The sequence below is a fragment of the Lates calcarifer genome, linkage group LG9 (genome assembly GCF_001640805.2).
Source record: "Lates calcarifer isolate ASB-BC8 linkage group LG9, TLL_Latcal_v3, whole genome shotgun sequence".
In the NCBI taxonomy this organism is placed as follows: Eukaryota; Metazoa; Chordata; class Actinopteri; family Centropomidae; genus Lates; species Lates calcarifer.
This window is the reverse complement of record NC_066841.1, coordinates 16,193,014-16,210,076: the sequence shown is the minus strand read 5'-3', so window position 1 is coordinate 16,210,076 and position 17,063 is coordinate 16,193,014. Positions and strand designations below refer to the sequence as shown.

At 40.0% G+C, this 17,063-nt stretch overlaps 1 protein-coding gene across 1 annotated transcript in view; it reads right to left on the bottom strand.

Annotated features, from left to right (window-relative positions):
• Positions 1–1,449: 1,449 nt before the first annotated feature.
• Positions 1,450–17,063, bottom strand: part of fibcd1b (fibrinogen C domain containing 1b) — a 94,154-nt gene continuing 78,540 nt past the window's right edge. Inside the window, 2 exon segments of the mRNA XM_018662529.2 lie at positions 1,450–5,483; positions 8,162–8,341. Of these exon segments, the coding sequence (XP_018518045.1) occupies positions 5,218–5,483; positions 8,162–8,341 (446 nt within the window). The 3' untranslated portion in view covers positions 1,450–5,217.

Here is a 17,063-nt window from a genome sequence, read left to right as displayed (position 1 = left end):
TATTACTCTGGAACTAAGGTCCCTAAGAATCCTTGATTCTGATTGGCTGGTATCTTCCTACAATAGGCCTGCAACCACACACCTCTGAAACTAACAATGGACTGAATGACTATGTGTAATATGAGAGGGGTTGTTCGTAATGAGAAATCCACAGGGAATTATCATGTATCTCTGCAGTTCTGTTCAGCTCTATGGAGAGTTTTAGCATCTTTGAGCTTACTGTTTCACTTCACTGTTTTAGTTCAGTCTCACTGCTGTCAACAACCTTGTTGCTGCAGAAACAGGCAGCTGTTTTCAGAAAACACACTCTAAAACCCACTGTTAGCAATGAGCCAGCTGCTAAAGAGCCAGATTGCTGACCATAACTGCTGTATGTGTAACTGGGCAATGCTCTCCATACTAACATAATGGTAATATGTCACTGTAGTGTTTACATGCACACTTTTTTTTTTTATCTGATCCACTGATCTGCTCTGGAGCAGTTTACTCATATCCTGGATACGTGAACAGGTTACTGTGGTGATCAAACCGAGTTAAAAGTGATACATCTGAGGCCCCTAAAGCCAGGATTATCTGGTTAACACTTAATCTTGGAATGGGTACAGCCACAATTCTACAAACAGCTTATCTGGATAGATCAATAGTCAAATGACAAAAAGTGCAGCTTTCACAAGGATCACTTTCCACTAACAAATCAACCCAAGTTACTCCAGTGACCCCATTTATAATCATACCTCCTTAGATTTCCTCTCACCTACACACTGAATATCTATGGTCTACTTTTTAAACATAAATATCATAAGGTACCACCAGACTTTCTAGCGGTACCTTAAATTGTCCTAAAAAGTGGCACTAAAAAAACATGTTGCTCCCTCTGAAAATTAAGATAGTTCACGATTTTAGATAGTGCTAATTAAAAGCTAATTAATTACCCCTGATATCTCCACTTGCCTTATTATTATCTTCATTCAGATATTTTGCCAATTTCTAGGCATGCAATCATGCAGTATGCTGTAACCTTGTTCTTGGTGATGACAGCTCAACACAGGTCGATAATATAAAATGAGTTATAATTTTGTTTTCCATTGGGATTATTTATTTATTTCTTGGCATAAATTAAAGAAAACATTTTACACTTCTGTGGAATATCCAGAGTAACTGGGACACTTTTTATGGAAAGACATGCTGCTGCTGTGTTAATTTCTTTCAAAATGCAATGTTTTTAAATGTTTTACAAAGAAAATTCGATTTACCGCTACTGCCTTGTGTTGGCAGCAGAGAAGTTAGAGATTGTATCTCAAAACGTCAGCAAATAAAGCCAAAACTATCAGCGCTGCCCCTGAAGACCTAAAGCGTTTTTACATTCTGGGTTGCTTCGTCTACTTTTCACACCAGGCGGCATGTTCTATTGTTACTTTATCGTGCTTGATGTTCCAAAACATTAACAGAGTTGTTTTTTGTTTTTTTGATGACAGGTAAAAGACTCGTAAACGTTAATTGTTTTAGCTTCATCAAATCAGCATTTTCAGATGAAAAACAAACTCACAAAAACCAACTGTGATGCCATGAACACCATGGATGCACTGAGAGAGGGAAAGAACACACACACACCAACACACACACATACACACACACACACACTCCAGGGTGTTCCCCATTTATAAAATGTGAATGTTTATTAAATGTTGACAAGAACATTAAAACACATTATCAAGATTCAGCAAAACAATCTATAGTACTTCACCAAAAATAAAAGAAAAAGAAAACAGAGTTAGTTCTGCGCTGGAACTGAAGGAATGGGAGGACTGAGGGCAGGGGAGAGGAGAGCGGGGGACAGGAGCGGGGCAAAAAGCAGAGCAATAAAGAGGCTGGGAGATCAGAGCTGGGTGAGAGAAGAGGGGAGAATATAGGAGGGATGGAGTGAGGAAGAATCGGCAGCAGAGGCTAAGGCAATTAAGGAGGTACACAGTAAGAAAGATAGAAGGTTTGGGGGCCTGGGGGATCGATCAGGAGGGTGCCGATGCACTGTAATGAGCAGGATAACTGCGAATGATTAGAGCCTCTGATTTCACTCTTTTATCATCTCTTCCGTTGGAGACTTAGCAAGCTGCAGCAGAGAGCGTATCTTTAAAGGCATTCACTCAACAAAAACACAGAAAGGGGTATGGCAAATAATACTCGTCTCTACATTTAAATAACAAGGGGCAACATAGCATCAACATATACAAGTGAGCACAACGTTGTGTCGAGGTGAATAAAGATTTTGGGAGTGGGTTCTTGGGGGGTTTTTAGGGTACGAGCGCAGTTCAACACAGTACCAGAAGTTGGTGTCCACTCTAATGGGTTCACAATCACAATAAGTAATAGTTCATTATAATTATGTAAATCTCTCTGTTATCAACACAAATAGCAGGGGAGGCGAGTTGTACATAAGCATCACATTACTTCAAAATTCCACAGAGAGACACACTCAGCCTCCCGCTCTCTTGTCTGGCTCATGCACATGGGCATGTACAAACCAAAGCATGTGCATATTATGTGTACACACAGAGACACTGTAGACGCACACATGTGCACACGCACTCACACACACACACACACACACATACACCCATACATGCTCTGTTTAGTACAGAGACACAAACACACATTTGCATACATTCTCATACACAGCCAACCTCCTTCTCTTTAAGTGGCGTCATACATTTCCAACTCATTTTATCTCTGTTATATCCTCTGACATTATTATACCTCATACTCTGTGCCATACTAACATCAGCTAGTATTTGTAACATGTATCTGTGCTTTGATGTTGAACAAAAGTGGCAGGAGTCCACCAAGACTCGACATATAGCGCTATATACACAGCTGAGGTGCCGCGGAAACACACATACACACACAGCCATGGGAGATCCTTCCAAGCACCGGTGCTGACAGAGAAACTCGCATCTGTTCCAGTGTCAGAGGTATTCAGTGCAACATTGCTCAGTGCTACACGTTCACTCACTGTCAGCTGGGGCGACACCCTTCAGCACACATTCAAAACTGTCTCCCAGTGCCACAGGACTTTTCCAAAAGCCAAGATGTCAGAAAGATCGCGTATGTCCAGCAAGGCAGCTAATGTGCCAAGAGGTTCCAAATCTCTGCCATATTGTGCCTCCATAAAAGGATTTATATTTGTGCTGCAGATTAGAACGGGCATGTGCTTGAGGGATAATCACATTCCTCCTGTTCATTTGTATTTGACTTTCAGAGTGGCGTGTGGGGGGGTGGGCCACTCCCACCTATTGTCCAGGTAGAGGAAGGGAAAAAGTTCTGTAAATACATCTCATTTCACTTCTTTATATATTTTTTTAACCAGTGGGTTTTGTTAAGTCCATGTGCTTCAGTTCTCTTTGTGTTTTAGCATAGTAAGAAAACAGATTCACATGCTCTAAAAGTCATACACACTATACAATAAAATCTACAGATATTTTTTTTAAAGCTTTTAGTACATCCAAAGAAACTCGATGAAACTGCAAAAAGTTGTATCACCGATTTTAAAAAAAATTATTTTCCGCCCACACCTTGCTTTTGTGTTTTTTTCTTCAGAACATTTTTTCTTTTGCGTTCATTCTTTTTTTTGTTTGCTTGAGGCAATTTTGTTTTTGCCATAACACTTTCCTACTAAAAAGGAAAAAGAAAAAAAAAAAAAAGACAGTGATTGAGAGCGTCAAATCTTATTTTACAACAATTTACTCACTGTTTGTGTGACAAGTGAAACTGTGTCACACAAACAAATGCCATAATGATCACCTGGAAAATAGAAATTACAGGACAGAGGACAAACCATAAGGTGGGGGGTGGGGTGGGAAAAATGCAGTATTTTCACAACAAGTCAGAGAAAAGAAGATCAATGGGGTAAATGTGAGACAGTCTTTTGATTTGCCACTCATTCTGTGGTCCCATATGTCGTCTTCAAATTGTTGTCAGTATGTTTTCCTTCTTGTTACATGTACATACATTAGAGGCTTTGTTGTTTCATATTAACTGCTGAGATGGAGAGAGTGAAGGCATGCCAGTCATGCATCATGTTTAGCCTGTTGGTGCTAAACATTGTAGTCGATCGGGACGCTCTACTGAACTCATGACAGGAAACTGATAGTGTTAGAAAACTCTGTCTGTCTGTCTGTCTCTCTCTGTCGTAGACTCTCTCTCTCTCTCTCTCTCTCTCTCTCTCTCTCTCTCACAGACACACACATAGACACGCATACACACACTCATACTCATAAAAAGTGCTGGGTTACCATCTGCGAGTGCTGCATCAGTTGGCCAGTACTCAGCTGGCAGGCAGATCAGACAAAGTGCCCAATATGCTCCCTAATGGCCCAAGTCAGATGAATGAGATCCTCCATTGTCTCTTTCTTTTTCTCATTTCTCTTTTTCATCCGCACCTCTTCTTCTTCCACTTCCTTACTATCCTGTGATTCCCCCCCGCGACTAATTTAACCCTTGTCAAATTGTTTCCTCATTCTCTCTGTCTCCGTCTCCCTTTCATTATCTGAGGCCACTACCCTGCTGGGTGTTATTCATACAGATCAAGGATGTAAATGTGACACAGTCTACCACTGCGCTGTCCCTTCTCACTGGTGAAACGCTAGACTTCTTTTGCAGAAGGGAGAAAAAAAGGAGAATTTATATCTCCTGTGAGGGGTTTGTCTTTTTCTATCATATTTGGAGCAACCCTCTCTATTCACAGATTATATAGTAAAGGGCAGTGAGACTGAACCACAGTCTAAGTGCCATGTCAGCACAGATGGGAGGTCAGAGTTACATGCCAGGAGGAAATCACTGGTGTGTGATTCTGCAGGGGACGGCTGGACCACCATGTCAGACTGAGTAAAGCTAGCGCAGTGGACTGTGGGCTCAGGGCTCTCGTATGCTGTTTTTGTGAACTGGATGATCAAAAATATGGGCATCACGGATACATTATTTTTTTAAAAAAGGGACCAGGGGAAGGATTATGGCAGCCAGCATGACTAGTAGCTGAGTGATGGAGGAAGAGGCGCAAAAAGGAAGAGAAACATCAGGAGGAAAACAGCAGAGTCAACTAAACTCAAAGAGGTATGTTTTAGTGAATAAACAATATCAAGACAAGTAATTCTGCCTAGCTGTCAGAAATTGTGGTTTGTAATGTTTGAAAAATTTCTTCTTTTTTTTCCTTCTCTTTTGTCAGTTTCATTTATTCTCAGGGTCGCGGGTGGGCCGTATCTTCATCTCCGAGAACTTGAGTGAGTACTGCCATCCAGTCCAGGAGGACCACTCGATGCCATCGGCATAGGAGGTGTGCTGACCGCGCAGGTACTGGCCATTAAGGTTGGAGGTGTGGCAGTTGCGGTACCACCAGGCACCATGGTAGAAGGAGGCGCAGTTATTCTCAGAGTGGTCGTTATCCCTGTCTTTGGTGGTGAACTTCATCCCATTGTGTTTCAGTAGAGAGTCACCTATGGTGGAAACAAAAAAAATGATGTACAGCAAAAAAAATTTGAATGCATCAGAAAATATATAAAAAGTTAGTCAAGATAAAGAATAACAAAGAACAGTTTACTTACTCTGAAGACTTAAGTTCAATTGCTGCCTTAAAAATGCATGGAAACGTAACTTGAAATAGCAGTTGGTATGAATATAGTTGAAGTTCTTAACTTGAAATTATGAGTCGAAATAGTGTGGAATTATATGTTTGTTTGACAAGATAAAGCAAGTTTCAAGTTTACATAACAAATGACCATTAGTTAAAAAAACTCATATATCATCATTTTGAGTTGAAACAAAGCTTATCTTCAAGGTGAGTTTACTCGCATTTTTAAGGCAACAATTGAACTTCAGTTTTTAAGTTGAACCACATTTATTTTTCAGTATAAATGTAGGTTTATTAAAATGGCTTGTTAGCATGTTGGCATTAGATGGAAGAAACAAGGTTTAACAAAGTACATTTTTTTAAGCAACAGCTTTTGCTGCTTATACCAGAAACCAGTAATTAGACACAAGTGATTAATTTTAAAATGGCATAGGACTTTTCAATTAATGATTTCTATAAACAGAGGAAGAATGTGGGAAATAAATAAAGCTCCACAGTTCTCCAGAGTATTGTGTCTCATTATCTAAAGCAGGAGGTCAGACGGCTTTGTAGCCAATTTATCAAAGGTTCTGTGGTGACCTTTTCATCTTCCTCATCTTAATAGCACATCCCCGATGATTTCATCAGGATGTCTGTCAGTGAATGGACAGAAATGTTAAAAGAGGAGAGAAAAGACATACTTTATGGACTATTACATACGGTTTCATTCTGTCCAGGTATTTTTGTAACCGGTAAAGATACAGTCTAAGTACATAATAGTCAATCAGGGGCCACTCATTCCTGGAACCTGTGATTGTGAATATGACAGTGATGTAGGACCCCTGCAGTAATGCCGCATAGACAAGTTGCATCACCTAAGTGCCCTTAATCATGGTCTGCATGGTTAAGACTGATTTGCACAATCACACAGCAGGACTGAAAAGATCTACTCACTAAATAAAGATTTCTCACTAGCAATTTCTCTACATCGATAACTGCTTTGCAAGCCGCTGCTCTAAGAGGCCTCCAAGTAAAATGAAAGAAACATCTTTACAGATACTGTGGTAGATGTAAAATTTTCAGCAAATGGACATTCAGAGAGCTCATAATGTTCAATAAAATCCCCTTCACTCTCTGTCCCTTTCTTTCTTTCTGAAGCAGGCTTCATACTGTGACCAGAAGTGGATAGAAGGATAAAGCTGAGAGCAGAATGAAAGACGGCTCACCAGCCATCAGGTGATGGCTAACAGCTCGTCAGGGCATCAAACAGCCCTTAATTGCCCAGGATGTGGCCGCCCAGCTCCTTACCCTCTCACTCTGTTCTACTCTGCTCTCCATTTGGCATTACCATGGTAACCAGTCAGCGGGAAAAATAATCTGACAGGCATGTCTGATATTCGTGTTGTGTGCTGCCCGACATTAGGACAAAAGAGATAGTGGGGGTAAAAAAAAAAAAAAAAATGGAGAAAAAGAAACAGCTCAATGGTGTTGTCCAGAGGATGTAGGAAAGAGGTAAGTGGAGGAAAAAACAAAATGAAACACTTAAAGGCTCATTTGCAAGGCACTGGATGTCACCTTGGTGGCTGGGGGGCTGGCAGCCTCCTCTGATGCCCATTAAGATCCAGCTGCTCCCAGCCCAAATGAGCACCTGTCAGCTGATCGGAGAGCAGCCGCAGCACAGCGAAGTACTACTAATAATAATAACAGTAGCACTGCCTTCAGGGAAGCTGAGGTGAGAGCATGAGCATCCTGAGCGAGTCTGAGTACCCTTAATTTGACTGGATTCAAATGTCTAACAAGCACAAATTCAAGGTCAGGTCATGCTGAGGACAGGCCAGGAGCACTATTACAGGACTTTTTTAGCAGACACCGTATCAGGGTAGAAAGCTGCTAACACACACACACACACACACACACACACACACACATCACGTTGTTTCCTCCCCTCTGGTTTCCTTTCTTTACTCTATCTGCCTCCCTTGTCCCTTAGATCCCTCTATCCTCATTTTTATTTACCTCTTCCTCTCCTCTGTTACTCTTCTTCTCTCACACCTGTCCCCTTCATTCCTCCATCCTAGTTTCTTCCAGCCCTCCCTTCTCCTCCCCTGCTCCATATCTCATATCTGTCCCCATTCTCTCTGCGTTCTCAGAGCAGAGCTCCCCAAAGGTTCTTTAAATTGCTTCTTCATTTCAACGGTAGGTTTTTGTTTACGCTGCAGGTCAAGCAGTGCAATTAATTGGCAGTAATTTAATCAAGGTGACAGGTATAGCTGGCTTGGATCTGATGGCTGGGGAACAGGGACACAGACAATAGCAGTCTTTGTCTCTGCGCAACTGTCTACATGGTTTAACAAGTGGACGCAGCTACTGCACTGTAAAAATAACATACTATTATTTTACTAGACGGCAGCATGTGGAGAAAGTTTGCCCCACCGCTGTGACTTATTCGCATTCGCAATTAGGATATATAAAAATGTATTATAGCAGAAATAGCATATAGTAATCAGAGTATAAGCACAGATTTTTTTGCAAGCCAAGTCTAATTAGTTCACTGATTGTACATACCTGCATTGCCAGAATAGTCTCCCACAGTCAAAGGGTATCCATCATCATCAGGGTCCACTGAGAAGAGGCCCACTCCAAAGGTACCATATTGGGCGTGTGCAGTGCTATTTTCAAAGTCTTCCAAGTCGATACGTAGCTCATAGTTCCCCTGGATGGACAGGGCATGGATCTGCTTCAGCCCTGCAGGGAAAAAAAAGAGCGAGACACAGACCAAAACAATCCATTACAAAGTACTACCAATTGTTCTCAGCAAACAATATAAGGCTATTTCAGAAGGCTCTCAACACCGTACATTTTCTGGAAATAAGATGTAATATGGTTTTTGTCCCATTTAGAGTCTCCCCTTGCATGTGTAGGGTTTCTTTCCATAACGTGATTAGAGTTTCAAAAGTGTACAGAACGTCTAGTGCTCGCACCACTGTTTGCAGTAAGGGTGGAGAGACCAGCTGAAAACACTGAATCAATATATGTGGTTTTAAATGAAGTAATGACACAAATGATTAAGGTTCCTTTCCCACTGACATCCAGCTGCAAATTTATAATTGGAGCATTTCTATTTATTTCCCACTGCTAAACATGTAATAACCATCCTGGGTATCAACTCATGTTCAGCGTGCTTGAAATATATGGTTTTAGCTACGGTTGGCAGAGAGAACCAAATTCTGGTTAATCAAATAGAATAACAAAGTTCCATTGTCTGCCATGATGGTTATAGGGAATTTGTTTGTAATTGTGTTCAACTTTCTATGATAGGTTGGAGTGTCCTGGACAAAGGAGTCGCAGTAGAATTGAGGCTGACCATGCACATGGTGAGAGTAAGTATTTGTAAAAAATCACAAGGCTATCTGCTTTGTTGTTAGATTAAAAACATTTTTAAAGAAATGAAAAAAAATAAAATAAATAATTGGCAGGCCTTTAGTCTTATCCAGGAGAAACTACAATGTGAAACAAACTATTCTCATTCTTCCAAATGAGAAGGTATTTATACCCTGTACAAAACATGTTGAGATTAATCCCCCTTGCTGTCTCTGAACATCAAAGGCAGTGACCTGATGTGAAGCAAAAGTTATCGTTTTAATACTGAAGAAAGAAATTCAAAATGGAACAGCAAGGTCAACTACACCTGTGGCCTCCTGATAATGAGAACATATACAGAATTTGAAAGTCTGCCCTCAAACTACTCTTTCCCTTGCTGCAATACTAGTGTGATAATTTCAGTTCCCTTCAGGTCAGCTAAGGAGAAAGAAGAAAAACTGCTGTACTCATAGGGTATGTTTACTAAACCAGTGGGCTAACGGTGGAGGAGAATTTACTACCAAAAAAAAAAAAAGTGTAATATGTGGTTGGAGTCATCAGTGCAACCTCGCTATACCAGGAATAGCCACATGCATATGCTTGTACCAAAGTGGTTATGCAGGTAAAACTGATTTGGTTTATTAAAAAAAAAAATGTGTTCAGTTACTCATCTATAAATCCCAATTAACTCTTGATTTTTTGCAAATGATTAAGTGCTGCATCCCAACTCATTAATGGCTACAATTAGATTGGAATTGGAAGAAACACTCTTGATTAAACCTCATTTGCATGTCAGTCATTACTATATCCTACATGCATTTTTTTTAGGAAAAAAAAATGTTTTTTATAAATCCTTGATTGTTTGTTTCTGCTTGGAGTCATTACTGATGATTACTTAATGATAAAGACGTGCAGTCCACATCCATCTCTCTCAGCTTCGTAAGATTCAAGCTTGCCATTGCTTCACTGGATGCCCCAAATCAATCTTTTAATTTTTGCTCAATGCTTTAGAGAGAATGTGTTAAGACAGAAAGCGCCTGAGGGAAAAACAGTTTCCATCCCTTCTTCCTTGCCCCCTCCTGCTCTATGTTTGCCCCCGCTGTGATGGAGTGATGGCGCTTCCCAGGGCAACTATTCCTCTTCTGATTTGATCAAAGGCACGAGAGGAATAGTGTGTCAGGTGGAGAGGAGCAGGAGGAACTCAACCTGGGTCCCTTCAACACAAGACAAACAAAAGTGAACTCAGTGTTCAGACTCCGTTAAACCAGCCTTGCTCCATACTTACAAGTGCACTCTATACATTGGCAGGGTTTGTTTGGGGGACAAAAAAACAAAAAAAAAGGTATTTGAAAGCATGCACTGATGGAGAAGCCTAAAAGGCTTCCTGGTTAAGAACGAGGGTTGGATTTAAAGCATGTAAAGGAAGCTGTAGGCTGCAATTGCTGGCTGAAGGTTTGTTTTACTGTCTCTCCTGTAATGTGACTCAGAATCAGCACGACAGCAGCTGCACCACAGGAAGGAGGGTGTTTTTATGAACCCGAACATAGTGATTTTTACCTCCTACGGCAATCATCACCTTCACAAATGAAACTCATTCTCCTTTTTAAAGCTTACAAACCTCAAACTGACTTTGCCTAATTTGAATTCCGTCGTTGTCGAGAACTGCACTCTCAGAGCACCTCGTCTGAAGTTGAGGGCTAATTTGATGACAAACACAGCTGAAATAACCCATTATTATTCAGAGACAGAAGCTTGCAGTCTGGGCCCAAGCACTTAGTTTGGATTTAATCTAGCCCAATGGGAGGTTGATCCGGCTCTTTTCATTTTCACTGTGGATCAGCGAATTGAAGGTAGATTCAGTCAATCAATACACTTCAATACATTAATAGGCAGGTAACTTCATGCGTACTGTTTTCCATCTAATTCCATCTAAAAAACAAGAATACAAATACTCAACCACGGGGAACAGACACACACAAAGAAAACACACACACAAAATGCAACACATTTTCACACATATTCAGAGAAACAAAAATGGCTCACTTGCAGAAATAGTTTTTGTGACATAGCCCTCTGAGAAAAAGTATCAATCCACACAAACACCTAGGGAAAACTACCCTGGAGTGATTTGACAAACTTCAAAAGAAAGACTTAGGATATTTTCTCTTTCAGAAAAAAGAAAAGAAAAATATACCAGATGCAACACAACTCTATTTAAAGACTCTGTGGCTTCCAACTGTATTTACATAACTTTAATTCACTCCCTAATTAAACCCCCAGAGAATCTCAGCAAGACTCTAATTCAGAATAATTAAAGAGGAAGACAAGTGAAATAACAGCAGAGACTTCTTTGGTTAAAATCTAAATGCTCAGGTGTAACTCCCTGTTAATTAAATGCAATTGTTAGGTTATTTAAAATGGGTTCTAATACAAGTGAGAATTTTGAGGTGTTTTGCTTCAGTATTAATGTGCTGATTGCTCCATTGGGGAGATACTCTTCCCACTTCTCCCTGATTTGCTATTAAACGGAAGCTTAGTGGAGAGTCAAAAAACTTCTGTCCTCCTACGCGCTTTAGATAGGCAATTAGGGTATGCTTTCTTTACTAGCTTTATATCTGGGCCATATTAAAGCCCATTGTTTTTAATTGCTGTTTGTTTTGATGTAATGTCTACCTCGATTTTAAGTCTGTAGCACATTATAATAATTATTATTATTGTTATTTTAGACGTTGAGCGAAAGGCAAGGTACACCCTGGACAGGTTGCCAGTCTATCAGAGGGCCAACATTTAGGAGCAAACAACTATTGAAGCTCACATTGACACCTACAAGCAATTTTGAGTTGCCAATTAACCTAATGTGTCTTAAGACTGTGGGAGGAGGCTGGAGCACCCACACAGGCACAGGGAGAAGACGCAAATGCCACACACTTGAGTTAGGGACAAGACTAAGATGAAGAGTCTGCACCTATGCTACAGCTTTAAGCTAAATGCTAATATCAACATACTAACATGCTCAAAATGAAAATCAACATGTTGAACTGAGATGGTGTCTATAATCAGCAAATAAAAGTTTTGACCTTATGATGATGAGCAGTACCTGTATACAGCACTGGTCTGGTACTGTCACTGTCAGCTGACTGACATTGCCATCCCTACAACCATGCTACCACTATGACTAAAAATGATCACATATTTGTTTCAAGTTAAAATATGTTATATAGCAAATTATGAGATAAAAATACTGTTTAATAGACCAGGTGTGATGTATGTCTGTCACAGAAAATGTGGAGAAATAAGTATACTTTGACCAACAAATAACACTACCTGTTGGTGTGAATCTGTCTCATAGACCTTGAGTCAAGGCTGGATTAGAAACCCAGACCCTCAGGGCCCTTGAAAGCGTCAGGTTGTCTGTGTACCAATTACAATGTGTGGCAATAACTGAAACAGTAAAGGCACAGGTGGCTTCTGTATTTTTTTCCCCTTGTATTGAAGTCTTGCAGAGGGCCCTTGTGTCCAAATCTAGTTTTAATACATATTCATATTTCAATGCTAATATTTAGTACTCCCTACATATTGCATATCCTTAAACCAATGTGTTTAGTCAAATTATCACAAACTAATTTACATGCAACAAACCTGGGGCAGGAATACCGATTGGTTTCTGTGACTCTGGGCAAATCATGTTTGTGTGAGGGGCTTTAAAGGGACCCACTGCTCCTTGGGGTTCTGGGGCCCCCTATTGGGCTAATTCAGCCCTGCCCCAAGTTTTTTTTTTTTTTTTTACATTTTTCTTGAGTACACATTTTAGCCTTCAATAGTGCTATTAAACATTCAAGCAACACATTGTGAATAGGTTACAACTTTTTTTTTCCTACGGATAAATCTCCATATTACTCAAGCAATCCTACACAAGCATAATTACTCAATGTCATCTTAAAAGAAGATAAATAAAACCAGCAAAATCAGCATCTCATTTTGAACAATCAATGTGTTTACTGATAAGGAATCTCATTTAGAGTGTACTTGATTAACAAGCACATCGAAGGGACAAAAATCTTTAAGTATTCTTGGCCATTAAATCATCTCTGTCGTTACAGTCTCCTTTACGATGTCTGCTAACAACAGAGCTGTGAGGCTAAAAAGTCAGTGTCTTCCCTGGTGTTAACAGCTAAACATTATCTTTATCATGTCCATTCTCATGAATATTTCAGGTGGATAAAAGACAAAGAGTATCCTCTGTGTTAAAAGCAGGCCACTATTAAATTTAGAACACACAATACACGCAGGAGCAAACTATTGGTTTTCTTTGGTTATAAATCTATGAAAAATGACAATAAAAATGATATATAACTGCAATTACCCCATTAAACTAGGTCATGGTAATCCATAACTCATTTTCAGAGTTCTGAGGTCTATAGGAAAGAGGACAAATTTAGCTTGTTTAGTATATGAAGACAGTAATTTGTCACTTTTATCTTTTATTCATTCTGAGAGGGCATGTTGTGTTCTCCAGAATTAAAAAGAAACAAAGCTCAAGCCTTCCTGACATTGATTAAACCATTACCACCAGAGATTCCCACTCCTTAAATGTGATTTTACAGCTAATGAGACTGACATCAATGACTTGATTAAAAATGTAGAAGACCTCTGCAAGATGTCTCTGTGATACTGCTAAAAGGCCCAAATATTAATGATTTATTTGCTTTTATGTAGGGGGAATGTATTGGATGCTTTTAGGGGACAGGTTGCAGTCCTGTGCTCACAGTCTCAGCATAGCGCAGCACTACAGGGCATAAAGGAAAAGAATAAAAAACAGATCTCTAAACCCAACAGAGAAATGATTACACTTCTCTCTGCCGCTTGTGACATTTCTCGAAGTTAATTATTCATCATGCTTTTCTCCCTCTGTTGCTGGGGGGCAGCTCCTGAGACTGTTTCGGCTGAAAAGGAGAAAAGGAGCAGCGCTCTTCCATCTCCTCCTCCCCGCCTCCTCCCTCCATAACTCAACCCCTTCCTCATTTAGTTTTTTCTTTTCCTCTTTTCTCTCCAACCTTCCCTCTCGCTTAATCTTCCTGTCAAGCCGTTTTACTTTTACTTTTACTTGTGGAAGGGGGGGGGGGGACTGCACGGGATGGGCTATTTCCGTAGCCATGAGGACAGTTGCTGTGCCCTTTGCCACCGGGCGCTTGGGCTGGTTGAGCGGGTCCATGAACACGCGTCTGCTGAAAAGCTTGCTGTCGTCTGCTCTTAGGGAATAGAAAAGGCTTGCTATCGTCGGTTCTCCCCTTGTCATCAAAAGATAGGAGCGCAGGGAGAAAAACAGAGACAGGTGTGTGCTGAACTCTCTGGCTTGCTGCTCCCCTGGAGCCAACTGTGACATTTGGTGGGACAAAAAGAAAAAGAATTTTAAGATTAACTGTCACACCTCTGACGCATCTATGCCTGTTTGCAAGTTCCCATTCAAGACAGTGGCTTTTCCGAGGAACTATATGTTACTTATCATGAAGAGGAATATGCTTGTATGTAAGATTTTTTTAAGCCCTGGTGAGGGACTTTGACTTTTAATGTTTTCATGTTTCATTTTTAGTGAGGGATATACTGCTCTTGAAACATGTTTTTCTGATATACTGTATGCTTTGAAGTATAAGCTCCTGATCGCTGTTGTAAAAATATACAGAAATTAGAAAGTGCAAGCCCTTCATCATACCCACTCACTTTTTACTATGAATGGTGACTGTTCAGTCTGGCTGCAGATCAAATGAGATATGGCCTGTTACGAGTGCTAACATGGTCACAATTCTTTCATGAGGAATGGAAAAATAAGAATGTGAGGGCTGCATTTTCCTCCTGGCTTCCTTGCACTCGTGCACATACAAGTACCTGGCATTTGACTGAGAGAACAAGAAAATAAGAGGCTGATGCCACTATTTTCAAATCATTTCGACACTGAATACAGAATATTCTTAAGCTGAATGAACATTTCGGTAGCACTATTTGTTCAGCAGCAAACACATGGCACTGCTCCCCAGGCTGAATCTAACTTGGGAATAATGATCATGGGAGTGTTTGCTCACTTTGCCCACAGCACCCTCATTACTGCTCTCAGGAGTCACTTGCTTCATCTTTGAAGATAGATACATTTTGCAATATATTATTAATACATATTGTTTCCTTTGAATCCTTATGGGTTTCTGAACAGACAAAAGCTTGCTGAGCCACATATTTCAGACCTCCAGCATTTTTAACTGAATTAAATCCAGCGGCTTTAATAGGAGTCGTCTCACAGTGCTGTAGACGGAGGTGGTTCAACATGACTGCAGGTGTGGAGATGCGCCTCTGTAGATGTGATGAATGGTGTGTAGGACGACAGTATGAAGAATGATGTATCAAAATTAAGTTTTAGGCTTCGACTTCTGTTCATCATTTCATGGTTAAAGGTCATATTTAAGTGCACAGTGTATACAGACAAAGTTAGAGATTATCACAAACGCACACAGCAATTGAAAGCAAAGCCGTCTCTGTTGCAGTCCATTTGAGCCATTAAGTGATAGAGAGTGACAGCCAGGAGAGATAACGCTATTATGGTGGTGTTCTAATGTGAGGTATAATTAAATGTTAATCCACCATGAAACATGTGTAATCTGTGCTATGAAATTCACCATCAGGGCAACTCTGACTGCAATAAAATTGCTTTAAGGGGAAGGGAGTATTTTGGTGCTTTTTATCTGTTTAAAGCAACAAAATACAATATTTTAGCAGTCTTGTTACATAAAGTGAGGATAATATAAAACAGTGGGGTTTGCAACTGGTAGTGATCAATATCAGCTGATCTTCTATTAGCTCAATTACTTTTAAGACTTCAGGCTTAATGCTGGGAATGTTTTACACCCACAGACATTTCTGATACACCTCCAAAACTCCTCCAAACAACCCACAACTGGGGAACAAAATATACTTAATTTACTTAGTTTAAAATGCTTCCCTATTATTTTCAAAATATATTATCGGGTAGCAAACAATTAAATTGTCCAACTAATGGCACATATGACTTAAGTGATGCCCAGTTGTATATTTCTCAATTACTGTATGAAACCTTTACTGTATGAAACCTCAATTACTGTATGAAACCTTTGATGACCTTTGATGACCACCACCAATATTAAAGAATACCTAAAAGAGTACCTAAAACAGTTTGGTACATCCTGTTTTGAAATACATTTACAAAATAATGTTGTCTTCTTTTCAAACCCAAAAGTACATCGGTGTAGAATTGTAGAGGTAATGGAGGCTAATAGGACTAGGTGTTACATTCAAGCAGATTTGGGACCGTGTATTAAAGATACAGGTAATCAACCTACAGTATTGTATCGGTATACTGTAACTACAACAATGTTATTCCCACAGGATACAACACTGTATATTAGTTTGTCAGAGCTTCGTATTTGATACCACATATCTTCATTAGAAAATAAAATATTGATTTTTAGGACATGGCTTATCTTAGCACTAACTATTACTTATAGCTGTCTTTTTCATGGTAAATGGACTTGTACTTACATAGTGCTTTTCTAGTCATATTGACCACTCAAAGTGCTTTACACTACATGTCACATTCACCCTTTCACACACACATTCATACAGCGCTTCATAAAGCGCTCTAACATATGCACAGCCATTCACAAACTGATGGTTCAATATCTTGCCCAACATTACTTCGGCATCATTACAGACTGGAGAAGCTAGGGATCGAACCGTCAGTCCTGTGGATTAGATGGAACTGTGGGTTGTGGCTAACCATTCACTTAGCCCAGCATTGACTTAGTGGTAGTAGCACCTAGAAACTGCTATCGCGCAGGTCACCATTGTCCAATATGTAGTGTAATATTTAGAGATGTGCATGAACTATAGACAGTTAAAGCATTCCTAAATCAGCGAGAATCCATTCATATGTAAATGTTTATTTCTGTGATCTTAACAAATGATGAGGTGTCTGTGACTACACCATGTCTCTGCTCATTTAAAGTTGAACTTGCCAACTTGCTGAAATCTCTCCACCAGCTGTCACTCCCCTCTCTGTCGCACCACATCTCCCAGTTCTCATCTG